The sequence below is a fragment of the Pleurodeles waltl genome, chromosome 8 (genome assembly GCF_031143425.1).
Source record: "Pleurodeles waltl isolate 20211129_DDA chromosome 8, aPleWal1.hap1.20221129, whole genome shotgun sequence".
Taxonomy (NCBI): Eukaryota; Metazoa; Chordata; class Amphibia; order Caudata; family Salamandridae; genus Pleurodeles; species Pleurodeles waltl.
The window spans coordinates 1304495942-1304523747 of record NC_090447.1 but is presented as its reverse complement, the minus strand read 5'-3'; the positions used below and the strand labels follow the sequence as shown (position 1 = coordinate 1304523747).

General features: G+C 45.9%; 1 protein-coding gene across 2 annotated transcripts; it reads right to left on the bottom strand.

The window, feature by feature from the left end:
* Positions 1–602: 602 nt before the first annotated feature.
* LOC138248586 (gap junction beta-2 protein-like) lies at positions 603–27806 on the bottom strand. Of its 2 annotated transcripts, none has more exons than XM_069202283.1 (2): positions 27442–27806; positions 603–3269 (listed from the first exon to the last, which is right to left on the bottom strand). In XM_069202283.1, exon 2 carries the CDS (start codon positions 3240–3242, stop codon positions 2442–2444), a length of 801 nt encoding a protein of 266 aa, XP_069058384.1. In that variant the 5' UTR covers positions 3243–3269; positions 27442–27806; the 3' UTR covers positions 603–2441. The 2 variants fall into 2 exon arrangements, with proteins under 2 accessions (XP_069058384.1, XP_069058385.1); XM_069202284.1 differs by lacking the exon at positions 27442–27806 and adding an exon at positions 26161–26250.

Sequence of the window (27806 nt, the reverse complement as noted above, 5' to 3'; positions counted from 1 at the left end):
TTAGGCCAGCTCTTTTTTCTTTTTCCTTACTTAACCAATAAGTGCAAAACTTTCCATGAAAGAGACAAAGTAGAAGACATTTTTGGAACGTCTCATGTATATTTAGCAAATAACAGCAAAGTTAATAACAAAACAAAAAAAGTATCTTCCTATGGAAAGTATGATCTAACTATAACTACACTGGTGCTAGTGCCACCAAAGTAAAATACATATATCACACATTCATTTCCCTTTTTACTGGGCTGTGGGTGTTATTCATTGTTTACCACCACATCTTGGATCAACGGGCTCATTGTCATACTTAAAACTTTGGTGGGCCTGCTAATAATTTTGTGCAGGTGAATTTTCAGCTGACACCCTGGCGTTTGTGCCCTTTCCATTGATCAATACTTTAAAAGAGTGGGGAGTGCTTAGCATCTGAGGGCCCAGCACCATTCATCATATCGAGATGGTTTGGAGATACTGCTCTTCTGTACAAATTGGAATTTGGTCCAGAGTAATTACCAGTGACTAAGATGTATTAAAGCTTTCTACCTCGTCGTTTTTTTCCTTACATTTTTCAACACTGCAAGTTTTCTGCCACAAAATTGACATGACTTCACTTTAATGTTTTTCTTTTATTCCAAAAACAATTGTAATAAATGTTATGATTACTGTCCAAAAACATAATAGACTCAGGCAATTTTTGATGAGACAGTGTCACTGCTCCACGCATTGGTAGACCAACAATCATTGAGGCCCTGCACTGTGTAAAACATCATGTTTGCATTGCTATTGTCATGTACTCTTCTTCCAAGCGGAACAGCAAATAATCCATGTTTATAAGTCTTTAATCAATAATGAATCAGCCTTCAAGACACAACATAGTTGCCACTGAGAAGGCAAGCTTTCAAACAAATGTATGTTTATTTGAGCTCCTAAAGAGGGCCCTTGAAATCAATTGTCCTATTTAGAATTCACAGCTTCCACCAAGCACCCACCAACATTGCACGCGGCAGTGAATATTCCCGTAGACTAGCAGCCATTAGAACAAATCTGTTGTGCAAAGATGATCAAAGGCTAATCGAAGAGTTGATTTGGCAGTTGTCATTTCTCTTGCAGTCTCTTGAAGCAGACTTGTGCTTGTCATGAACTTTACATTGATAGCTGTAGCTGCCCTAGAGTTCTGTTAGAAAAGGCTGGTAAACCTATCAGTTTCTTGGAGTTCTTTGGCAAATTGTCCTTTGTGTCCATCAGAACCCACAGGTGAATCCTATTAAGTGTGCAGAGACTTGTAAAATCCTTTACATCAAGTAAAAAAAGAAATATAACACCATCCGACCACTGTGATTTCGACAAGTAGGTAGGACAGGTCGGAAAATAGGAGTACGATCCATAAACTAGTGTCCACTACAACTAATTTTAGTACTTACTGCACTGGTCAATCTCATACTGTTGTATTTCAACACTTTCCCAAACAGTTCAGTATGCTCACCTACTGCGGAAAGGCAACATTTGTACGTCAACACTACTGTCCCCATAGCACCTCCATACCTAAGCTATTGAAGTTCTGCTCTGGAAATTTGATCAATTACCTCAACAGTCACGTAAGAAAAAGCTGACTAGAGTAAAGCATGATCTACCACCTTTTCTTACAATTCTAGCTTGTTACCACAGTAATACCTGTAGATGTGCAGTTGGAGGTGGGGAGATCTCCCACAATGCAAGGCTATGAGGGCTAAGCTAAAGGGAGAAATGGCAGAAGACTGAATTTTAAAATTCTCCAGTTTTAACTATCTTTTTCTCTTTTTATAAAAAATAAGTATCTAAACAAATTGTGTATAGCAAAAGAACACTTCCCTTTGCAAAATTGTACAAAAGTAGCAAATCTGGCAGTACATTCAAAGCAGCACCCTATAACTTACCAAATAGACTCGCTATTGGTTATAATACTGAAATTCTATTTTTGCTTTCTTCTATAAAATTGCATTGTGCCCTAGATCGAAGACTATTGCAGTAAACTGCATAGCATTTTAAATAAGACTTTATATAAAAAATACTTGTGGGCATGCAATCTACTATTATTGTAATTCTAGTTCAATGCTCGTGTAACAGTCCCAAATTAGAAATTGTTCCTTTTTGCCTCTGAATTAATAAGCAAAACTAAAAAGAAAAAGTAATTGCAGGCATATGTCCCCTGATTGATTCTAATCACCGAGGTTGAAAAATAACTAAGAAAATGCTACTGTTTTGCCCATGTTTTTCAATGTCTATAGTTGAACAGACTGCGAATCACTCATCTTAATCAGGTTGTATTTTGCCAAACTAATGATTTCATTAAGTACTTGGGCTGGCATGTGTAAAAATGTGATAGTCGTAGAACTTTGTGTGGTAAGTTGTTATCCTTTTAGGGGTGGAGGGCAATGGGATGCCATTGTCAAAGTTTCAATCTAGTAGGGATCTTAACTTTGGTTAAGTTTGGAGACACTGGAGACCGTGTTCTGGCAGCTGCCTGAATACAGCTCGTTCATCTCGTTTTGCTCCCTTTCTTTCAATGTCACTGTCTTGCTCTTGTGGTACTTGGCTCCCTTCCTGTGTCTCCTGCAGACAGCCTGAATGATCAAGAGGCATAGCTCGGCTACGTTCAGCACCATGCAGATGCCAGACACAACCACCATGAATACGGTGAAGACCGTCTTCTCCGTAGGCCTGGAGATGAAGCAGTCCACCACATTGGGGCATGGCCAAGCGTCGCACTTCACCAGGCGGGGCATGTGGAAACCGGCGTACATGAAGTAGAACAGGTACATGAAAGCGCTCTCAAACAGAAGCCTGAAGAAGATGCTGGTGGTGTAGGTCCACCACAAACTGCCCACGATGCGGATTTTCCTCATTTTCAGCTCTTCTATTTCACTGGGGTCTAGAGACCCGTTCTTTTTCTTCCTCAGTTGCCGTTTCTCTTCATGCCTCTTGTAGGCGACATGCATGGCCACCAGGAGTGCAGGGGTGGCCACTATGATGAGCTGCAGGCTCCAGAGCCTGATGTGAGAGATGGGGAAGTAGTGGTCGTAGCAGACATTCTTGCACCCGGGCTGCAGGGTGTTGCAAGTAAAATCCGATTGTTCGTCCCCCCAGACTGCTTCTGCAGCCACCACCAGGATCATAATTCGGAAAATGAACAGGACAGACAGCCAGATTTTCCCGATACTAGTGGAGTGGCGGTTCACTCCTCCGATCACCTCGTGCAGAGTTCCCCAATCCATCTTTTCTTCTTTGTTTTGCTTCTAAATCTAAAGAAATAAAATGCAAGCGTTAGGAGACTAAATCTAAAGAAATAAAATGCAAGCATTAGGAGACATTGCCATCAATCGCAGATTGAACACAACACAACTCTCAAAACAGGAGCAACATGACCTATTGGCACAAGAGATTCTTGAAAGCTAGTAACAAGATGGATTACACGTTTCCTGCACCAGTTGCGGAGATGTTCCTGCAACCTATTGTGGACCACTTTCAACCCCACGGAATAAAATCAACTTTTATCCTTCTGAAGCCAATCGTTCTACTAAAAGTGAGTTAGATAACGTTTACAAAAAAATAAGATTGTACTATTATATCCGGTGTACGGGAGACAGTATTTTATTTACTAAGTTTTTGCGCATCATGGACTAGACCACAGCCACATTGACATAGGACCTGATTATGACCTTGGAGGAAGGGATTACTCTGTCCCAAAAGTGACGGATATCCCGCCTGCCATATTTCAAGTTCCATTATGTCCTATGGAACTTGTAAAATGGTGGACAGGATATCCGTCACTTTTGGGATGAAGCAATCCCCTCTGCCAAGGTCTTAATCAGGCCCATAGTGCCTAACAAAAATATGGTAAAGGTTACTGCTAGCCTTCCCATTTAGACTGAGCCCAGCAATCTCTGCTAAATGGGTTTATTTGTTCATGGACATCATCCACACTGATTTGTAATAATAATCACATACACCAGAACTAAGGTATATACTTATTGCAGTTATCTTCAGGGCATCTGTCAGGTTAACATTTGATAGTTGTAAACATCTTTTTTGCATCAATGGAGAATGTGAAATGGGGAATATCTGCTGAACATAGAGAAACAAGGACAGACCATCTCCTTCACCTTCTAATGTGCATCTCTACCCCCAGGGCCTGACTGAATCCTCAGATTTACCAAGGCTTTGCACCATGTTTTTTTACTTCTCTAAGGCAAACCTGATGCAAAGTGTTTGCACTGGATAGTTCCCTAAAGTAAAACAAAGTTGCACTATGGTCTGCTTTGCATTACTTTGCATCAAGGAGTCGTTCCAATAATGGTAGATGGGTGTTCCCATGCAACAACCCATGGGTTTTCATGCAAATCTCTGTCTAGAAACATTCATAGGTAGGTATTTGTGCCAAAATATTACACTTCCTCAAGGGATGCATAACCCGGAGCAATGTTTCCATTTCTCCTCCTTTTTTCTAACTTTGCGTGTGTGCTGCATTGTACACTCCACCTACAAAGCAGGAAAAGTGTTAGTGGATCTTCCAGTAGAAAAATCTATTCCTTCCGGAATGCACACACCCTTGGACTATGGCGGAAGGGTGTGTGCATTGGGGCACAGTGGCCTCGAGTGCGCCAGTGTAGAGAGAGAGGAAAACATTGCCATATCTTAGTACTGTCCTGCTCTTTCCCTTCTACACAAAGCAGCGCAGCAACTAAAGTTGCTGCTTTGTATGAGTTTCTTATAAACTGTGCCACAGTTTCCTACACAGGTTGAACACTGGACAATGTACCTACCTCATGTATCAAAGGCTCCAGACCTGACAGTACAATTGGGGACTAGGTCAAAGCCCAAAAGAGGGAAACTGTGACGCCGCACAGACCGGCGGCGCACCAGTCGCGGGCCGCAGTCAGATCGGTGGTCCGGGTCTCGGACAGCCGTTCCTGCCGTGGGCTGCTTTTCAGTTTGTGACTTGTTTTTCTGGCTACAGCGCGACCTGAGACCTTTTCTTTTGGCTCGGGTTCTCGCTGAATCCACTTTTTGCCCCCTTAATTTTTCTTACCTGTTTGTTGCTGTTTTTCTTCTTCTCTTCTTTTTTCCCTTTTTTCTTTTTGTTTCTTTTTTGGCCATATTTTCTCTTTCCCAGAAGTCTGTATTCTTTTCTTGCATGCTTTGCTTCCTATCTTATACTATGGTTATTTTTCCATTTACCTTTATGTGGCTCTTCCCAATCCAAGATGGTGCCTTCATTACTTCCTTCATCTCACTTCCTGTCTTGTCTGTATATAAGCACAGTTTGTTTTCTGTTCCTTGCATTGCAAACACTTCCGTTCCGGTTGTGCTCCTCGCTCCTGTATCCCGTGATTTGGATTCTACCTTTTTTGCCTGACTTCAGTTTTTGTTCCAGTCCTTTTTGTGCCTCAATATTTTTTCTTTTCTTATTTTTCAGGAGTTCCTTGATTAGATGTTTTTCCCTGCTGGGTTTTTTCCTCTGGAACTTCTTCTGGAGGTTACGGCCTCCTTGGTATTTTATTATCAGCAGCACCATGGCTACTGGAAAGGGTCGCCACTACCTTGGTCAATCTAGAACAAGCAAGAACCCAGGTGGTGCACAGAGACTGGCGTATTACTGAGGTAAGAAGCGTTCAAGTTGTGACAGAAACTGCCCAAAACTAACAAGGTGGGTTTTGAAATTTTGAGGATGTGCCGGCAGCGCACTGGTACTGTCTAGCAGAGTGCTGCTACCAAAAACTGAGCACTGCAGAAGTGCTCCAGCAACCAACAGGTCTACATAAACAAAGGCCTGCATGGACCCTGCTCCACTGCTAGGCGGATGTGGCACTGTGTGCTGCCCAGATCCTCAAAGCTGGGACTAAGCCAGGTCCTAAGCTGAAGGTCTTCTGGAGGGTCCTGCTGCTGATGCTTCCTACGTGGAGGCCACAGACAGCCCAAGCACCCATGAAACCAGGAGCATCAAGAGGTAGAGGGCAGCCCAAGGTCCATCCAGGAGGGAGGTGAGCTGCACTGTCTGCAAGCAGGCCCCCTGTGCCAACACTGGCTGCGTTTGTTTCCTTTGTGGGAAATCAAAGGTGAGAAGACCTAAGAGCGAGGTGAGTATAAGTGCAATACTGAGGAAATCGTTATTGCTTTGTAAGCAGCTCAGTTTATTAATCCAAGATATTGATAGGTCAATGGGGTCACCAGTGAAACCACTGAAGTCACAAAAGAGGATAAAACAGATCGAGAACATCAGGGCGCCTGCAGCTGAGATACAGATGCCAAAGTAGCTGCCTCTAAAATGTCAACAACGCAGGAAAATATCTCATATGTCAGAGTGAGGGCCTGGGGTGAGTAATGTGGCGTCAGTCATCACATATGAGAATGTCAGCTCCACTTGCACCTACCAGGCCTCTTGAGACAATTATGTGGTAAATGTGGCAGAAGATGGCGTTCGCAGAGCTATGTGTCTTCAGTGACTCACAGAAGGAGTATTGAGAGCAGTGGGGGCGGGGGGGGGGGATTAAAAATAAATTACCTAAGAGACAGCAAAAAGTAAACAATGAGTGGAAGGGTGAAGGTGGGGGGGAGTTTGGATAGGACTGATGTGTGAAAGGGGTGACTTGCGTCACAACCTTTGGGGGAGGGGAGGCGTGATGAGGTGATAGACAAGAGGAGAGGGACAGCAGTCCCTGATGGGGGTGTATTTAAATCTGCTTCTGGAGGGAACCTGCCAGTCTCGCGGAGGCATCTGGAAAGTGAACTAAGATTATGAGAGGGGGAGCACCGGATGGCAATCTACACTGAACAGACAGGAAGCAAGGTTAGGCCGGTAAAAGAAATATATCGACAATCTGGCGTGTCTTCATTTTCAGCGGTGCCCGCGAACTCCGGGAAACCCGGCACGAGTAAATAGTTCTGGAAATGAACATTGGCCTCCGAGAGCTTACACTGCAGTTTTCCTGAATAGTTGAATATGCAATTTGTTGTAGGAAAGGATATTAGCTCAGCACGTCACAAACGGCAGAGACACGCCCCTCTTCAAGGCCTCCCCAGCAAACATCCTGTGGATTTTCACTTCATGCCATAGAAATGCTTGCTGAATCCGATAATTTTGCTTCGTGGCAGACGCTTGAGATGCCCTAACGCACCGGGAGGTTGTTTGATGGCATCAAACGGGTGAACGTCCGTTTTGCTCGTGTACTGTGTGACCCGTTCTTTCCTAAAGAACCTCCCAGATATTAGCTTCATACAGAAGGCCTTCGAAGCAGTCCTATCTCTAATCAGTCTTATCAGCTCAGTGGATCTCCCGCTGCTCTCAGGGCGTTCGCGGTGTTATCTGTCGAGGGTTATTTGTCATGTTTGTAAACTCACTTTTAATGCAAACCTGTGTTTTTTAGAAAGCTGTACCTGATATTTTCAAAAATGCATGCACCTAAGAGGAAATTGGGTGTGCAAAAACAATAATTTTACACTCTAATTCACGGTTCACGGATATATTGAATTTGAGGAACATACAGGCCTGATGCACTAAAAGACTGTAAAAAGGGGTTGCAAAGTGTGCATTGACTTTTTGAAAACAGTTTTTGATTTTGCAATGTGACTAATGTACTACTAGGTCGCATCACAAAATGATCTGCCTGATGAATATTAATGAGGGAAGTCGTTATTTGTGACGCCTTGCATCTGGCAGCATACACAAGGGTGCTGGGCTGCAAGGAACAGAATGTTTGTTCAGTGTTTGCATACCCAAACAGGATAGTTTTTCAAAGCAGGCTGAGTTCACCAAAAGAAATGGATGCTTTTTAAAGAAAAAATCCCCTTTGGGAAGATATCAGAGGAGAAGGTAATGGCCCCTTGGACCGCTGTCTGCCCTCCTCGCAGTCACTCAACACGATTCACTGTCCAAAGGGGACGGTTTTCTCTTTGTGAAGTAGATATCACTTCTTGAAGGAGTAAGAAACTGTTCAGTGGTTTCCAACCTCAATCGTGATCGCAACCCATTGATACATCCTATACAAATCACAATTAGGAGGGATCGCCACTTTCAAGCCCCTTCTTACTGCAGTTCTGCGTAAGATGCTAACCCCATTTTGCACAGCAGGACCGCTTTTGACTCATAAAATGGATTCGATATGCACCAAAAATAAATGTTGAGGTTTCAAACCCTGTTATTTTGTGAATTCGAGGGACTGCAATAATGCTTAGTCCATGAAGCCCACAATTTGTACCCTATATTTTCTATATGTTTCTTTTGTCATAGGTTTAGTGTCACTGGTGAGTATGCAGAAGCGTCAAAGGGGCAGGCATGTAAAATGCATTGAACACCTATGACTCATGCGTTTGCTAATACTGACAAATAGTTTGTATGGTCATTTCCACACTGAAAACATGTGTAAACATACCCTAGTAGAGTTTTATGTAATCGTGTTTCCAGGGTGGGAATGTCAATCTGCCTGTTAAGCCATTTTACACCCATGTATTTAAGGCCATTCTACGCACATAGAAGCCTGGGTTGTAACTGGAGTGAAGTCTCACGGTGGCTATTCACCTTGGAGGTGCACCGCAGTGAAACGCACTGACTATACAGTTGTCAGAGTGAATAGCCTAACTATAAATCCGACAAGTAAGAAATCAGACAGAACTGGTGATTACCCCAGTGTTATTTTACTACGCATTCCGAGCTCCTTAATAATTGTACACACCATCATTTTAGAACAGGAAAGTGGGAGGTTTTGAAAATAAAACTGTGGGAATGCATTTTTCCCATTGACTTCTATCGAAGCAGAGGCAATTCCTGGCGGGAGACAGCAAAAATAAAGCTATTTTTGTCTTTTAAAAATGTTGAGGTCCCTGCCCGAATCAAGTCTATTGGCATGTATCTAAAAATAGGTATTGAAACTATTGATTACAAATTCCTTAACATCTCAGTCTGGGTGACAAGCATTAAACCTGCGTCTAAGCAATTTTGCTCTGGTAATGGACAGCCGTCGGCCGGCCTTTGTATTGACGGACCACATATTAACACTGATCAAATAGTGCAAAAATGACATTTGCACTGACTGAAAATAAAGTTCACTTGAGACCGTCGCTGGTGCAATGCATGCAACCTGTCCTTTGTGGCAAAACACCAGCCTTAATCTGACCCCTCCCTTTGGCACTAATCCGTTTTAATGTCAGCAGTTTGGTAGAGCTCAGTTTGACGCCATGAACATTTAAAAAGGAAAAACATGCAGGGCGTTGGGAATTAATTATTGTGTTAGTCAGCACATAGGTAATTTAATACCAACTAAAGAATGATGGTACTGTAAAAAAAAAAGCCAGGGCTTTGACCAGGGCTTTAAGTGAGATTAAAAGAATTCTCTATAGGGGCGTGTCCGATGTAATTAAGGGCCTGGCTTAAAAACACCTAAGCTAAAAATCAGAGCTTAACACAGTGTGCCGAAAAATTGGTATTTTGCTGCTTCTGTCTGACTGTATCCAGAAATACCACAAGTAACATTAAACCTACAAGAAGCCAGGACTACTGCCTTTGACAATGGTTTTTAGCTGCATAAAATAAATAAGCAACAACAATGGCTTCCATGTATAAAATAATGAAAATGCTTCCGTTCTGAAAAGATGAGACTGTGAAAGAATTCTAAAGAGCATCTTTGACGTTGCATCAAAGGCAGTGATGGGTGGTCCTGCAGCCCAGTTAAGAATTTTGTTTTTCATCTGAGGGCAAAAATGGAGCACCCGATGGTGACCCGTCGCAGCACCCGCTTTTTAGAACTTTCAGTGCTGAGCGCCAGCAGGACGCTGCCCACTTAAAGCCCTGGCTTTGACACCGTGTGTGCAGACACACTCGAGGTGTACGTTTTGCACTTTTTAAGTTCCTGCAGATTTTTTTGCAGGACACAAGAAAACATTACAACCGGCACAGCAGGTAGGTTGGGGATTTTGTGGAAGCTAACTAGTCATGTTAACCTTTGTACCAACAAGTCAAAACTCCTTGCCATACGGTGATAAACAAACGTGGTGCGGTTATTTATTTACTCTGAACTGTTGAAATCGTACATCATATGAGAATAGAAAGCAGGCAACCAGTGCTAAACTCAGATTATGGCTTTTTTTCTCTCGGTCTGAAGGTGAAAGGGGATGTGGAAGAGATATTAAGGATACATGACTAACTTTTAAGAACATTTCCTGTACTTTTATTTAAGCATATTACCATGAACGTCAGTTCATCCAAATGACCGGGGTAGCGGAAGTGACATCACATACCATTTACCCTTTACTTTCACTCAGACAAGCATGCATGCTTCCAGAGAGAGAAAGAGAGAGAGACACACACACACACAACACACACACACACACATTATCTCACTTAAACACGCTCTAACCGGCAAGCACGCACCCAACATATATTTAAAAGCATTTGTTACTTCATCTAGCTGCAAGGGAGGGTCACATTCCTTCTAATTATAATATATTCTTTATTACAATAATAGTGAATAATAATTCTATAATATTCTATAATATAATTCACTATTGCTGTAATAAAAAATTGACGTAAAAACAAGCAAAGTGGGGTTGCAACTGAAGGACGAGCTGCCCCCGTTTTCGTGGCACCGATTTTGCCACCTCTGAGGCCAAGGGTCGCAGAGGCAGTGCCAGGGTTCGCACGGGGCAGGCGAGCCCTAAATGACGCCCATGCATATCTCTTCCGAAACAACTGTATATGACAAGTGGATGAACTAAAAACACCCGTTAGTAAAGTATTCTCTTAATTAACACTAGAGGGTGCGCGCGATCCGTTTAGTTGAGAAGCTGGAACTCTTTTCCAACGCAGCGTGTGCAGTCTGACATGCGCGGCGCCCTCCTAAGGGCATGACACGATCCCCTCAACCACATTTCTATCTCCCCTCAACACTTAAGTCCACTCTATATGCAAAAGGGGGGGGTCAACTCTTCACGGTTATATGCAAAACAATATCAATCTGAAACGCTTGATAGAGCAGTTTAAAGAATAAAGTCGTCATACAAAGGTAGAAATCGATGTAAACAGAGTTGCCGATAGTCCCATTTCCTTGCGTGACTAGTTAGTCCTGTCACTGTTTTTTCTTAAAATTCGAAATCTTCTAGTCCTGTTTATCGTAGTATAAAAACAGGACTACAAATCCCAGAATTCTAGGCAAAAAACGAGACTAGAATAATAAATCACGCATGGACAGGGAAACCCGGCTGCTATGTGTAAAAGTCAACATTATTGCTAGTAATGAAAAATGTAGTGTTTTAAATCTCTGGCTGAAGTAAGTCTGCTCTTGTTCGAAAAGCTCTGCAACGCAGTCCTCGTCAATGTATCCTGCAAGGTGCACCCATCGGTATCCCATGCCGCCTTCACTTTAAAATAAGATAGACTTAATTTCACTTACATGTATACAGACGTCTATGCCCTGACCTGAGCTGCAGTATGAGCACGGGGTGAGACTCTCAAAGTGCAGCAGGTGCAGTGGCACCGAGCCTAGGAGTGTCATCGGCCCAATGCACCCACGCTATGGCTGTATTTTGCTGTCAGATGGGCGATGGAGTAACTCACATTGCTTACACCAGGGTCCATGGCACTAGTGCGACGCTGCGCCTGTCATGCACCTGTGCAGTGGTGGCCACTGGTGAAGAGGGCTGGTCTCAAAGCCTGTCCCCCAAATAGAATGCATTGGGGTTTTCAGGATATCCACAGCACACACAGAAGATTTTAGTTGGATTATTTGCATATTTGTTGATCGTTCTGAAAATATAGCAGGGTTTTAGTCCTTAAGAGCTTGACAAGCCTAGCATCACGCGGTGGACAGCAGGACAGGTACTAGTAAGTCAGTATTGGACTCATGCTAACAAACCCGCAACACTGCTTGATTTGTAAATAAAAACGTGCCCGTGCCCAAAGCTCTCTTTTGAAACACGCGGCTGCTGCATTTGAATTAAATTGCGAGCCATCTCGGGCCTCTTTAATCGATTTCCGTCCTCACTCCCTGCCCCTTCAGCTCACTCTTGCAGCTTTCTGCTTTCTCCCTCTGTGACACATTTTCGTTTTCTCTTCCTCCGTCTTTCCCATATGTGCCGTTTGCTCACAGAAAATGCCTGATGCAGAAAACTAAGCGCCGGCCCTCAAAAATAAGTGTCTGTGCCCCACACCGGCTCAAATTAAGCACGGACCCGCAAAAGATCCGTGGAGGGCGTGAGAGCAAACTGAGCAGTCTCTTGTGGCCCTGCCCTGCTGTTCACCCCCTCCGTTTAGCCTCTGTGTTTATTTCAGCCACACTGTATTACATTTACCCCAGTCCTAATCATAACCTTCGCCCTAATGCTAAACCGAGGCCTAACACTGTTACCATTATCCTAGGTTAACACTGGCCTTTAGCGTAACCCTGCCCGTATACTAACCTTTATCCACTGCCTTTCTCCCAATTTAAAACTTATTTTTTTTTAACTATTATCGAAATAGCGTTTTAACAGATTGTTTTGTCGTTGTAGCAACCCCAGATTTCAGTGTACATACTTTTATCTATAGTGGTTTCTATTCAGGATTATTTCTCTGTAACGATTTAAATCTGTGATGATTTCTCCTTACTGGTATTTTTCAGTACTGACTTTAATCTGTGGTGGATTCTCCCTACGGATGTTTCTCTCTAATGCGATTGGGCAGCGGTGGGCTCTCTGTCCAGCTTTCTCTGTAAAGACCACCATCTAATGTATGCCCAAGAAGAGACAGCGAGAAGCCCCTGAGTGCAGCCTCCTCCAGGGTGCAGAAGCAACTTCCGGTCCACTTGTGTCAAAAGACCCCAATCCCCTCTTTGTGGAGCCACGTCCTGGCGTTCAAATTTGCCTTCAGCCTCCGTGTTCAGCCACTTCTTGTGGGCAGGCTTGTCCTCTGGTTCACATGTGCGAGGAGACCTCAGATGCATCTGTACACAGCCACTTCCTGGTAACGGACTGACCCTCTGGTCCACAAGCATGAAGAGTCATGTGCATCTGTGCGCAGCCGCTTCAAGGGGGCACACTGAACCTCTAATCCACATACAAGTAGAGAGCTCATGTGCATCTGTGCGCAGCTGCCTCTTGTGAGCAGACTGGGCCTCTGGTGCACATGTATGAAAAAACCTCATGTGCATCTGTGCGCAGCCACCCACTGGGGGCTACTGGGGACAGACTGAGCCTCTAATCCCCATGTATGAAGAGACATCATGTGCATCTATGTGCATCAGCCTCCTGGCGGTAGACTAAGCCTCCACTCCACATGCCCAAAGAGACCTCATGTGCATCAGTGTGCAGCTGCCTCCAAGGGCAGACTGAGCCTCTGGTGCACATGTATGAAGAGACCTCATGTGCATCTGTGTGGAGCCACCTCCTGGGGGCAGGCTGAGCCTCTAATCTCCATGCATGAAGAGCCCTCCGATGCCTCTGTGTGCAGCCACCTCCTGGGAGCAGTCTGAGCCTCTAATCCACATGCATGCAGAGATCTCATGTGCAGAGCTATATGCATATGTGCGCATCTGCCTACATGTTGTGCATCTGTGTGCAGCCGCCTCCTGGGAGCAGACTGAACCTCTAATCCACATGTATGAAGAGACCTCATGTCCATCTGTGTGGAGCCACCTCCTGGGGGCAGACTGAGCCTCTGGTGCACATGTATGAAAAGAACTCATGTGCATCTCTGTGGAACCACCTCCTGGGGCAGACTGAGCCTCTAATCTCCATGCATGAAGAGCCCTCCGATGCCTCTGTGTGCAGACACTTCCTGGGAGCAGACTGAGCCTCTGGTCCACATACACAAAGAGACCTCAAGCGCATATGTGTTCAGCTGCCTCCTGGGGGCGGAATGAGCTTCTGGTGCACATGCATGAAGAGACTTCGGGTGCATCTGGGTGCAGTCACCGCCTGGGGGAAAACTGAGCCTCTAATCCACATGCATGAAGAGACCTCATGTGCATCTGCCTCCTGGGGCAGACTGAGCCTCTGGTCCACATGCACAGTGAGATCTCATGTGCATATGTGCGAAGCTGCCTCCTGGGGGCAGACTGAGCCTCTGGTGCACATGCATGAAGAGACCTCGGGTGCATCTGGGTGCAGTCACCTCCTGGGGGAAGACTGAGCCTCTGGTCCACATGCATGAAGAGACCTCATGTGCCTCTGTGTGTATCTACCTCCTGGGGGCAGACTGAGCCTCTGGTCCACATGCATGAAGAGACCTCATGTGCATCTGTGTGTATCTGCCTCCTGGGGCAGACTCCGCCTCTAATCCACATGCATGAAGAGACCTCATGTGCATCTGCCTCCTGGGGGCAGACTGAGCCTCTGGTCCACATGCATGAAGAGACCTCGGGTGCATCTGTGTGTATCTGCCTCCTGGGGAGACTAAGCCTCTGGTCCACGTGCACAAACAGACCTCAGGTGCATCTGGGTGCAGCCACCTCCTGGGGCAGACTCCGCCTCTAATCCACATGCATGAAGAGACCTCATGTGCATCTGCCTCCTGGGGGCAGACTGGGCCTCTGGTCCATATGTATGAAGAGACCCCAAGTGGCTATGTGTCACTTATCCCAGGATGCAGATTGTCTGTGCTGCACTTGTGATGAAGGTGCTCACCTTTTATAAATTGTTGGAGACGCATCTAGGAGTGACATCACGAGAACCTTGGAGGATGTGTTGTGGATGTGGAGAGCCACTTTTGTCCCATAGCCTTTCGCTTGCTTAAATGTGGCCTGCATCTCTATTAAGAACAAATAACTTGCTTTGCTCTAAGACTCATCTTTTACAAGTAGCATAATATACAGAAAAGGCCGGTCCTTAAGAGTCATATTAACAGATGGTATTGTGACCTAACAGAAAGCCAGAAATAGACATTTGGTTTGAATTGAGGATGCTCAGGTACCGCCCTATAGGGCAGAAGAGCTTGTCTGATAGGTCAGTGTGTGGCCTGTTTATTGTCTGTTTGTGGCCTAGGGTCTGCTGGGACAGTTTTTACCGTGATTTCCCTGATAGTAACAAACATATTGCCTGCAGCAAGCACAAATCCATGTTTTGCATACCTTGAAAAAAAACATCTATACAGAGTGTCTTTACAAGTAAAAAACTGTCCAGATTTGCAAATGTGCCCCCCATTTTTAACTACTTGATTCAATAACCGGGGCGGGGGGGGGGGGAATTTTATTTTTGGTACCCGGGACTATTTTCTGTCCCAGTCAGACTCTGGGTGGCAGTATTTTTAAATTCTCATTCCCAACAAGATGTTAAGGAATCATGGTGAATGATGTCATAATAAGTGTCTAAACACAGGCAGGTGGTCAAGGTACAGAACATTCTAGAAAGCTGATTGTTGGTTATTGTTAGCGAAGCAGGAGTGGGTAAAAAGAATTACAGTTTTTTTCTTCACTGAACGACCACTTTAATCGAAGAAGGCATCACTGCCAAAGTCTCTGAAAGTTTTTTGAGATTGCCGGCGAGGCGACATGCACCTCAGACAACCCCGACGTTGACATAATCAGTGCTTGGAATGGAAAATAGAAGTGCAGGTTCTCTGTGTCAGAGTACCTCCTTGTTTCTGAGAAGTGCCGGTACTCTCTAATTCAAAGTATTACGATTTCCTGAGAAGTGCATACTCTCCCTCTCAAAATTAAAAAGTGCCGGTAGTCAGTACTGGACAGTTCCGGCCCATTTAAAGCACTGGACGTAATCAAAGTCATATGTACAGATGATTTTACAATGTCCCCAAATCCTGGTAGAGAGAACATTTTTATTGCAGCAGGCGCACCTGGAGCCGTGTACATGTAAAGCGTGTGGATGAAAAGGGGGGGGAGGGGCAGGGCTCAAGGGTGAGATTGGGAGAGGGACGAGGACGAACATGTGATTAATAGAGTCTGTATTGACATTATACACCTGCTTACAATGAGGGGATTTGGAAGGATGAAGCGATTTCCCAGCATGAAAGGATCATCTCAAGTGCCAGGGCCTGACTTACCAGGCAAGTCGCCATCTTTAAAAGTCAGGCAGACAGGGCCATATTTTCCCATAGACACAGAATGGGTAAACCCTTTGCTACATCTGGCCCACAGTTCCCAAACTAAAGAAGCAGACTCCCCTAAAATGCATGTTACGGGCAGACAGAATGTAGTGTCGCAAGGAACGTCTCTCTGAATTTTCCTGTGCTCTTTTTTGTCACATTTTAATTAGCCCTTTATTTAAAAGTGTCCCTTTGCTCCCACTGTGACTGGAAGATGTTATGCTGCAGAAGTCCCCACCTTTTTCATCCCACTTAAAAGACTAAAACTGAGTGAACGGAGTGGCAGGTGGAGATAAGTGCATCTCTAGCCAAGTACAGAGGTCGGGGAGGGCCGACTGGAATTGTGTGTGAACGGTGCTAGAGATGCACTTACCTCCACCTGCCACTCCGTTCACTCAGTTTTAGTCTTTTAAGTGAGATGAAAAAGGTGCGGATTTCTGAAAGGGGCTTGGCCCAATAAAAGAAGCCTAACTAGGAATCCTTTACAAGAAATGTGTCCTATGTAATTAAAGTCATGGCTTAAATATATGTTTGGAATTCCCCCTGCTTCACACAACGTGCCACCTGACCAGTATTTGAGTGTTTTCATCAGGGGCGGCTCCTCCATAAGGGTGGTGGAGCCCCCCGTCAGTCCCCCTATCCACTCCCCACCCCTGGAAGCGGCAGCTGAAAACCTTTTCCCAAAAAATGATCATAAACTGTGTTTATGATAGTTTTTTGGAGAAAAGGGGCGGGCCACTGGGGTTACAATCAATGAGGAAGAGTGCACAGCACCCCACCTCACTGCGCATGTCTGTTTGGCCGGCGTCTCGGGTAGGTCAAACACACATGCGCACAGGGCTTTCTCCAGCCCAGCAACCCAGGCAGGCTGGCCAGTCTGAGGATGGGGAGGGCCGACTGGAATTGTGTGTCACAGGTGCTCGGTTCAAACAGGCTGTGGTTGTAGTAGAAAGGGGGGGGGGGGGGCGAATAAACGTGAGCAATGCAAAGACATTTCATATTAATAGGTCTGATCATTCTTGGAAAAAACTTTCACTCAACAAAAGCACAGACTAATTTGACTCAAATGACAAACAAATAAAGGATTCAGCTAATGAAACTAATTTGTGGAACAACATTGCCACTGATTAGCTCCACTGTCAGCGGCGCCTAATGTGGGCAGCACATGAACATGTTTTTTGGAATGGACGACCCTCAATTCAACAGTGCCTAGGAGGGGTGCGTTATTCTGTCCTAAATCTCCATTAATGCCTGTGCAGATGGTAACACAATCTGCGTCTAATTCTTCACCACCAAATATGCTTACTTAGAACATTCAGCGGATCCGAATATCTTAAAAAGTCATTACGTGCCTCAAAAGGTCAGGCGATAATTCTGTGTTATAAAGCATGACCTTGAAGTATGACCCTCCCAGTGAAACTCTCCATGGCATTATAATACAAGGCTTTCAAACGAAACCTCCTTGGTGGCAATGATGTCTGACATGCCACATATGGCAGTGATTACACCAAAAGGAATACATTCCAGTAGAAATGAAAAAAAAAAACATGCACCTGCTGGTAAACAAGCAAGTACTGAAAGTTCACAGGAATGTTCAAAACACTGCCTGCCGAGAAGAACGAGGAAGACGCGTTTTACTGCTTGAAATAAAAAAACAGAGCGCAAAATTCCAGATACAGCTCTAGAAAGTGAAACAAAATGCTACCAGCGCAACTGGTTACAAACTTTAGAGAAGTAGACAAATCTATGAAGAGCAGAAGAGTAATCCCACGAACAAGAGGAGATGCAAACTTGAAACACGGAGCACTCAGTGGACGCACAATACCTGAATTTGCTATTGAAAAAAGACACATGCAACCCACTGGCAATCTCAAGTAGAAACAGAACAAAGTGAAATGCTAGAAACCAGTAAATAGGTGCATACTGACAGGATACGTAAGCACTGAAGAATCTTAGAGCCAACTAAGGACCAGACACAAGGTTAGCGACCACCTTAGAGATCGAATAAGCAGAGACAAGCAGACCTGAAAGCAGAGCAAGACTGACTATGTAAATAATGCAATCTGGGACTCACTGAGAGTGAAATATGCTTCCTCGTGCATTGTTCTCCATAGGAGGAAAGAAGGAACTACTCAGAAGGGGAACTTTCATGAAAATGACTAATTTTACAAAGTGGAAAATGGTCAGAAGACACCCCTCTCCCCTCAGAAAAGAACCAGAGATTGCAACAACAAAAAAAGCTAAATTGTCTTCAGCGTGCAGCAGCTTGAGATCTGCAAAAACCTGTATGCAGAGCTGCACGGTACCACCGACGAAAGCACAGAGCTTCAGTGCTACTTTATAACCCATGGAGCATGTCCGTCAGTGCTTAATTTGAAAATAAAAAGGTGCCGGTGCCCAAAGCCCTCCTCTTAAACACGCGGCTGCTGCAATTAAATGTGCGAACACAGACCACTGAGGCAGAGTAATGCTGAAGCCATCTGGGGCCTCCTCAATCCATTTAAAGCCACTCCGTGCCCCTTCAGCTCTCTTGCAGCTTTCTACTTTCTCTCTTTGGGACGCTTTTTCGTTTTTCTCTTCCTCCGTCTTTCCCATATTTGTATTTTTGCTCGCAGCAAACGCTTGAGGCAGAAGAATAAGCCCGGCCCTCAAAATAAGTGCTAGTGCAAACAACACGCACATATTAAGCACTGATGTCCGTGCAATCCGCGCACCACCACTGGACTGAACTGAAGTAACGTTATGCATCACTGCACTGTCAGGAACGCAGACATCGACCTAGCACCTCGCAACTTACTTTTGAGTGTCCATTTGTGATCATGTCCGACTTGAGCTGGGTGGGAGTTGAACATGGCCTGGGAGTGCTGTACAGCCCATAGCGCCGCCAAACCTCATTTCCAAACATGCTCTTATTTCCGATTTCTACAGTCAGTCTCATGGTTATGGTTATAACCTGGAGGTTATTTCAACGAATGTGTAATTCTACAATAGTTATTTTACACTATTGATTAATGTGTTTACTTTATTTGCACTAGAACTAAAAGTTTAAAGGCACAAATGCACTAGATATAGGAGTTTGCAAATGATCTCTTGCCACTGGACCGCATAAAGGTGATAGAAGGAAATGCCTGACTCAGCCTAAGACATTGGTAAATATACTTAAATTCATTGTTTTTTAGCTCATCTATTCCAATACGTCATTATAGACAAGGGCCATCCATGTGCATTTTTTCGTGGCCCTGTACAAGAAGAAGGTGGCCTAGCCTGTGTCACAGAAGTTAAAAATACCCCATTCCAATCTTTAGTTTAAAATGGAAGGAATCCTGGAAGTTGTAGATAGCAATGAACGAGCAGATCAAGGTGGTGTGAAAATAAAAAAAAGGGCAAGTCTAGAGCCTGGTGGTGCCGAGTGATTTGGTAATACTTAATAAGCACTTAAGTCACCCACTCTTAGTTTATTGTGTATGAAGTTCTTTGTATAGAGGATTCACCTGGGTAGGGACCATCACTTCAGAAAGCTCAAACTAATCTCTGCATGATCTGTCCAGAGGAAAGAGCAATAGAAGCAAACACCAGCACTGGAACCAGCAGAATGAGATGATTCATGTTCAGCGATTCTGGATGGTGGAGAAGTGATAGCTGAGATTTCAAGCCACAAGTGAAGATGCCCAGAAAGGACAACATATATGAATAAACTTAATACATCTCAGTGGGCTTCTCCCTGCAGCATCCTTTCACTGCCAGCTCCAACCAAACAGGTCACTTCATTGCAAATATCTTTGGATGAACCCCTGCCAAACAGTGCCTGGTCAATGTGAACTCGCTCTCGGAAACGCCCTGTCAGCGAACTCCTTCCCACGACAACCCTGGAGAGTGCCAGCCATTTCTAGATCCCACAAAAGTGCCCACGCATTGTCCCCTGACAAAGGTGGCCCATTCCCAGCACTAAATAGAAGGTATACTCCCTTCCAAAGGTGCCCTTCCTTACAATGAAATGCTATTAGCAACTCTTGCCCTGAACGAGTTCAACAATGCCATTAATGCAAGATCATTTCCTAAAAGCACGTGTCACTATGAATTCCACCCCGGCAGTGTCCGGTCAATGTGAATTCAGTATCAGTAGCCCCATGATATTGTAAACTCTTTCGCAGGAAGTGTGTGCACTCAGCTGGCCCCTGTTAGCGCAAGCTTCCTTCCAGTTGTGTATTATCAGTGTGATAGACCTCCCTGTACAGTCCTAACAGTGTAATAATTCCCCAGTATTGTTCACTTCTTGTGGAAATCCCAGTCCTGTAGGACCCCAGCAGCATGAGAATCCCTGTGGTATGATTAGACCTTTCACGTGCAAGCTTCCCCGATGTTCTGGCATTCTGAGAGTGTGGGATTCCTCAGGTAGGAGTGCAAGCTTCTTCAAGTTTCAGCTGTGAAGCCCAGGGCATCCCCAGCACTGCACGTCCTGTACATTAGGATACTAGCAGATGGAGCTCCCTCCTGCAGTGCCCTCTACTTCAGTGGGACTCCAGTAGGGCATTGTATCAACCCTGCGGCGTGAGCTTCCACAAGTAGTGCCTTGTCTCAGGTAGGAAGGCTGGAGCACAGTGACTCAAAATAACACAACTTAAGCTATGCGAGCTTCCTTTCGCAGTGCCCCGTCACTGCAGTGAGGCTGCAAGGCGAGACTCAAGTAAGGCAGTGTATCGGCTAGGAAGACTCTATCTGGGCGCCTCCACTCATCAGGAGGGAACCCGCGGACCTCCATTGTGAGCGTCCTCCAGCAGTAAGCTATCACTACCACATGAGCTGGCAGTGCAAGTTTTCAGCTGCAGTGTTCCATCACTGCAGGGGTGCTCTGCAGCGTGAGCTTCCTTCAGTCGGGCTTTGTCCTAGCTGTGAATACTCCACCAGTGTTAGCTTCCGCCAGCAGTACTCAGTCGCTGTTGTGGGACACCTGTACTGTGATCTTCCTGCGGCAGGACCCTATCCTCCAGCAGTACTCTGTCCGTACAGGAGGACTCCAGCAATGTGAGCTTGCCGCGGAAGTATTCCCACACTGCAGTGGGACTCTGGCAGTGCAAGCCTCTTCAAGTAGTGCCTTGCCTAAAGCTTTGGGACCCCAGCAGTGTGAGCTACCTCTGAATGGTTTGGCGGCCATGTCTTCTTCTCCATAGTGCCCTGTCTGAGTCATGAGATTCCAGCAGCGCAAGCCTCCTCCGCCGATGGTCAGGCATGGCGAGACTAGGGCTGCGTCAGTGTGTAAGTGTCTCCAGCAGTCCTCTGTCGCTGTTGTGGGCACCTGTACTGTGACCTTCCTCCCGCAGGACCCTATCACCGACTGTGAGCTTGTTTAGTGGTGCCACAGCAAACCTGTCTTTCTTCAGGCTCTTCCTACCAAAATATGGGTGGGCAAATAGTAAGACTCTTATGTGCATCTGGCTGTCGGGGGAGGGGGTAAAGAGGCCCAACACAGCCTAATGAATCCTGGGAAGAGATGAGTTTTGATCTTATGACAGTGAAGGGAGACTGAGGATGAAGGATAGAAGGGCAGGGAGTACGCGGAGATGGCATCTGGATATCTGTTGTAAATTCTGGGGATAACTTATGTTCAGCTCTTGATACATTTATTGAGGGTTAAAGGATCAACTAAACTCTGTGAGGTTGTAATATGAATGTATAAAAGCGTATTATAATAAAAATCTGCACTTTTCCCTAATCCAGTGGTTCCCAACCTGTGGGCCGGGGACCCCTGGGGGTCCGCGAAGCCTCCTCAGGGGGTCCGCGGCTGCTTAAAAAATGTAATAATATTAGGTCTTAGCTATCAGTAATGAGTCCTTGGGGGTCTCCGTGTTCCAATAATGATTCAGTGGGGGTCCCCGGGGTCCAGTATTGATAAAATGGGGGTCCACAGAAGTCAAAAGGTTGGGAACCACTGCCCTAATCAATTATTCAAATGTTCTTGCAGATTAACTCCAACATCACAAGGAGTCATTAATTTATCCGTATTGTCTTCATGCACATAACTTCTTCTGATGTCAAAACTGATGTTACAGACTTAATTCTTCAGTTTAAAATGTTTGACAACAAATAAAATACACATCTTGTGAATTAAAATGGTAGTCTACATCGGCAACACAATTTTTGTGCATGAGGAATTTCAACCCAAGCCTGTCACCTCCCAAGCCGAAATGGAGCCAGCCCATGTGCCGATGCATGCAAGTACAGCCTCCCCCTTGAAACGGAGATTAGCGCAAACCATGGGATGAAGAATAAAAGTTTCGAGCATTTGATTGAAAGGTAGAGAGGCCTAAAATCTGCAATGTCTGACCACTGTCTCTGTGCTGACTTTACACCAAACTTAAATCACTGTTATGACTAATTCAATATGAGGTGACAACAGCCAAACTAATTGTAGATAACCCTTCATCACCAACCCTGCTGTGCTCTACCCAAAAATGTATTACTAAACCTGGCTCATATTATATGTACTATGAGTTACATGGATAAGATTAAGATAAGACCCACAATACAATAGACCGTGTTTGATTGGCATGGCCCACTATTTCATTCAAGGCAAAGGAATTCAGTATGAACTCATGACCTCAAACCAAGGCAATTGAATGTTCTCCAATTGTATTTAAATTGTATGACTGACTCAGTGTCAACACAAGACTGTTGCAGGGCATGTAAGCTATGTTGTAGCCTGATATACAGGTCTGGTGTAAGCAGCATAGAGGAGGATGGAAAAGTAATTATTCCTCAATCTAGGAAGAGGTAATGGGACTTTAGCCAGGCAACCGGGCAATCCTACATATACAGATGGAATAAGAGCTTGTCAGGGCAGGCACTTCTCTGTTTTAATTGTCTGCGTGTTGCCACGTTTTCGGAGAGCAACACCCACTTTTGCAGGTAATCCCTAATTCAGGTTTTGGAATACAAGAACTGGATCTGACCCAGCAAAAAAGGTGACATCCAGACGATCCGGCTAGTAATCTGCCAGCGTTCGTGGAAAAATCCATGAAGCACAACGAAGATGAAGAATTGTCTTCATCAGCAGGGCAGGTGAAAAGAGCACATGAAATGAGAAACAGATGGTAACCACCCTGGGTGGGATCACTATTTGCTCAATCCGGCAGATTCTGGATTGGCTGGCTGCTGGCAGTTGCCTGCTGGTTTAAGGGAGTTGCCCTATTTGTTTTAGGCTGCTTCACTGTAGGTGTTCCCATTCCTCATGTACTTACTTATGAGAAGTTTTATGAAAGTGCGGCCTGAACCCCAGAGAGGAATAACACGGTGCTGCATAGGGAATTTAGAACAGATGAACAATAATAACAGAGATGGCATTCTTCCCGCACGGGGTTGAAGTACTTGAAATGTGAATGTGGTATCATTTTATAAGATATACATAGACATAATATATTGTGAAAGTCACACAAAGTTTAATAGTTTCTTAGGAGGTAGCAGGTATCTAAAGATTTTTGTACAGGGCACAGCTTACTGCAGCTATCAGTGTTACAGATTCTGTAGGAGAATGAAGTACCCCTCAAAGGCACCTCTGCACTGCTCATGTTCACAGTGCACTGAGGTGTGCAAGGGATTTCCCACCAATACTGTCAAGGTATCTGGCCAGGGCACTTGAGTCTTCTCAGTCTGCCACTGGAAACCACCCAAAAGTATATTTCTCCTGGAGTAAAGAAGCTTTTGTCATTTGAGTTCTATATTGGCGGACTTTTACTACTCCTCCTTTGCATCTCCTGACACTTGCATCTTCCTGGGCCACAAAGGCATACAGGAAGTTGAAGGGTGTTTGAGCCATTTTGATTGACGTCCAGGCGCCAATCCGAATGAATAAATACAGAGGTCAATTATGCTTGATCGAAAGGTGGTGAATCGGATTGGTAAAAACAACGATTTGTCTCAGCTTTTCTGATTGACTTCCTTTCAATGCGTTGACTTTGCCCCGGAATTTAGGCTAACCTACTTGTCTGGGGGACTGTCCATCAGGATGCCTGGGGCCTTATTAGACTACTTTGACCAGCAGGAACGACTTGGGGTGTCGGGTACTGGGAATCGTGACCGTGCCTGGCAGTGGAACACCCCCTCTATTATGTGCCAACCATTTTTCCTACACACTGCTGTGCATGTCAGAAATGGCACAACCCTCCAGGAAACACATCTGCAGACAAACGAGGGAGAATTCTGCCCATAGACTGGTGCACAACTTGCTACTTAAACCAGCACTCGCGTATGTTGTATAGCCAAGGGTGTTTTTTCAACTCTTGCCTAAATTCCTTGAAATATATTATGATCTTGAACACACTGATTCAAACACAATAATGTTAGAAGTATCTTTTCCATCGGATTTAAAAGAGTGAGGGGTTATGTGACCTGTGCTATCTGTTGGAATGGAAAACAGCGGCTGCTGGCAGTGGGATTAGCAAACCACCGATAAAGAGGTATTGTTGGTACCAAGCATGGAATCCAATCACTTTTGAGCTGTGCATCAAGGGGCATCAGCCCTCAAGCTGCAGCCGGAGACCCTCCAGCATCTAGATGGTGCAATATGTGTTGTATCTCAGCATTCAGGCTCAGAACCGTGCATCCTTCCACTGGACAGGTATGGCAGCCTAGCAAAAAGAGGGGGACCCAAGGACCCGAGTTCCATTTCTGACACTGCTTACTAGTTCTGCTCCCACCCTGCTACCAGTACTCCTGCCTCACCCAGTGCTTCATTTTTAAAACAGTAAGTGTCGGGGACAAAGATTTTCTCAGAAACCTGCAAGCGGCACTGACGAGTGTCCGGACTGTGGAATACCGAGCGGTTGATGTGCACTGAAAAATTATTGGAACTGTGATCCTGAGGGCACTAGTGGTAGGGGGCGGAGCTCGACCCAAGGGCATGGTAGCACTTTACACAATCTCAGATTTATTTTTGTTTTGTATTTTTCACATTACTGGAGACTCCATTCCCTCCATTCCAGCTCGGGCATCTCAGCTGTCGAAATTAAGCATCCCCTGATAGCTGCCTATTAACAAAAGGTAGGGGAATTAAATTAGAAAAGTATGGCCTATTGTGCTCCATAGACTCTGTCCACTGTGACCTCTAGTAAGAACAAAGCTACATTTGCTTGATTCCACCTCCTGGCTCTGTGATCCACCGCCGGGCACTCTCTGCCTCTTTATCTCGCGCTAGCAGGTTCTTTTTCATACCTGCAGTCCTCTTTTGTCACTATTTATCCGTCGTTCTCTTCCTCCTTCGTTCCACCTTCGTGTTTTTCTCTCTTTCATTCTGGGTTAGAGACTGTTGAGGAAATATAATAAGTGCTGGTCTCCTAAGGTGAGTGCTAGTGGGCCCTCCCTGGTACCCCTGGATCAAATTAAGCACTGTTCTAATACTGCCTCTTTCAGTTCTGCACGGCCCAGCATTGGCAGCCCACTCCCCTCTGCTGTTCTTTGCTTCAAACTCAGTGGCGGCGGCCGCAAATCTCAAGGGGAGGAGTGGGGGTGGGAGGAGTGGGGACACGGGGGAATAAAATAATATTTGTTTTAAAAACGTACCTGTTGCTGCCTACCTCGATCCTCTTCCGGCGATTGTGTTGGTGTCCCAGCATTTCTTGGAACACCAGCATTGTCTCTCCAGCAATCCTGGTGCTGCTTTCATCCTATAGCTAGCATGAGAGCAGCATTACGATTGGTCTGAGCAGCTTGTTCTGCCACTCACACAGTGCACTGGGGTCTGTGCAATTTCTCCAACCTGGCTGAGAAACCTAAGTGCGCATGTCAGTTTGACCCACCTAAGATGGACGGCCAAAATGACATGTGCACTTAGTGCACTCCACTCGTCCCCCTGCCCCTCCCTGCACCTGCTGGCTGAGCTGGCTGGCTCCTGGCTCAGCCAGTGGGGCGACGCTCTTTCTCCATTGCGAAGGACCCCCGTTTCCAACTCTTGCCAAATGTGAAATCCTCACTATCCATTCTCAGTTGCCCACCCAAGCTAGACCTCGGCTACCCACTCACCTCTGCCCAGAGTCTGGCGCACTTCCGGCTGGTCACATACTGCTGCACGCTCCCTGCTGCCCAGTCTCCGCTCTACACTGCCCTCATGCTCACTCTGCCCTTCCTGCACTGCCCATTACCTGCTGCTCTGCCTTTGCTGTTCAGTCCCTGCAGCCCACTCCACAGTGCCGGCTCTCTGCTGCAGACCTTGCCCTCCACACTCGCCGTGTGCCCACGCTCTGCGTGCTGCCACGAGATCCCAGGATCAGCGCGTGCCCCAGACAGGGCACGGGCTGTTCTATGTGACGTCATAGGTGCTTGAGCCCTGATTTCACAATCCTCCTCTTCTTTAGTCATGAGGAGTGTCACAGTAATCCTTGTATTAACCTATTTTACTTAAGTTTATTGTACCATTCACTCAATCTGTTCTCCACAGCCAACAGGCTCTACGACTGCCCCACAATGCCTGTCGAACCGCAGATACCGTGTTTTCATTGATCACTTTCGCCCTTGCGGTCACTCAGACGGAGCGAAACTGTGGGGAAAAGTCTCTTAACCCGTAGTGCTCCGTCCCAAACACACGTGGCTGCCACAGACTCCCGGAACCTGTTGCACTGCCCTGCAACCCGCCTAACCTGCCTGGAAAATAAATGCCAGAGAGTCAAGTAAGCGTCCGAATACATATCCCGTTTCTGTCAGTGACCTAGTCGGTAAAAAAACAGCACTGATTGCACTGAAAGCCGTATTCATTCAGTGCAAGGGCATCACGAATTGGGTTTCAGTGTATGACATCCCCAAAAGAAATGAGTCAGTCACAGGCCGCAATAAAGGCATAAGCCCACTGTAGACTTAAGTATCAACCACAGAACGAGCACAGCAATGATGAAACCGCATCCATCACCTGACACTCGTCACTCGCACAAGGCACTTGCGTTCAGTCCTGTGTTTTTTTGCCCTTCATAAACAACATTTACAGACGACCATCGCCCACTAATCTTCCCTATGTTTGCCCAGTGCCACGCTCCACATGCGGCAGAGACACGAGTGTGCGCAACTGAGTCGAAAGTGATGCTTTGATTTGCTTTGTCCCCGGGTGTGTAAAAATGCGGTCCGGTGGGTGTTCTGCATTCCGCTACCTGCCAAAGGTTGCTGGCAGACAACTGGCCAGTCCTCGGTCCCCGTCCTGATCGTGCAGCAGTGAAAGTGTTATTTATTTCGCTGTTGGCCCTGGCAGGGTATACGCTGAATGCTTTGGCTCTATGAGTTTCATGGGACTGTGGACGGTTTTCTGCCACAACAGCAGTGCAACATCAGGGTCCATAAGAGGAGGAAATCAGCAAAAAGTCTTATTTTCTAAGTGTGCTTGTGGGGCCCCCTGGTGGTCGCGCGGGGTCACGCAGCCCTCCACGCATCGCTCTTACCTGAGGAAGCGTCGTAGGCGCTCAGAAGGTTTCCTGCTGCTGGGGGCTCCCTGCCTCAGCAGCCGCGGGCATAACCCAGGTGCCTGAGGTGAGGGGCTGCTGAAGGTGCCTTGTCCCTGCTCGGGCGCCTCTCTATCGGTACCGGCCCTCGGCCTCTGCTCGGGCTCCTCAGCCTCTCCCTCTAGGAGGGTATGTAGACTCCCCCCACCTGCGGTGGCTGCCGTGCGCTTTGACTTCTTGCACTCCGCTCAGCCGTCACCAGACAGGCTCTTACTCTGAGGTCACTATTAACCGCGCGATAAACGCAGGCACCTGTTTTAAGTGAAGGTGGGGAGGAGGAGGAGGAGGAGGAAGGCCAGTGTGAG

Bases quoted from the DNA above. Each gene is read 5' to 3' on its own strand.
- LOC138248586 (XM_069202283.1), bottom strand. From the start codon at position 3,242: ATGGATTGGGGAACTCTGCACGAGGTGATCGGAGGAGTGAACCGCCAC.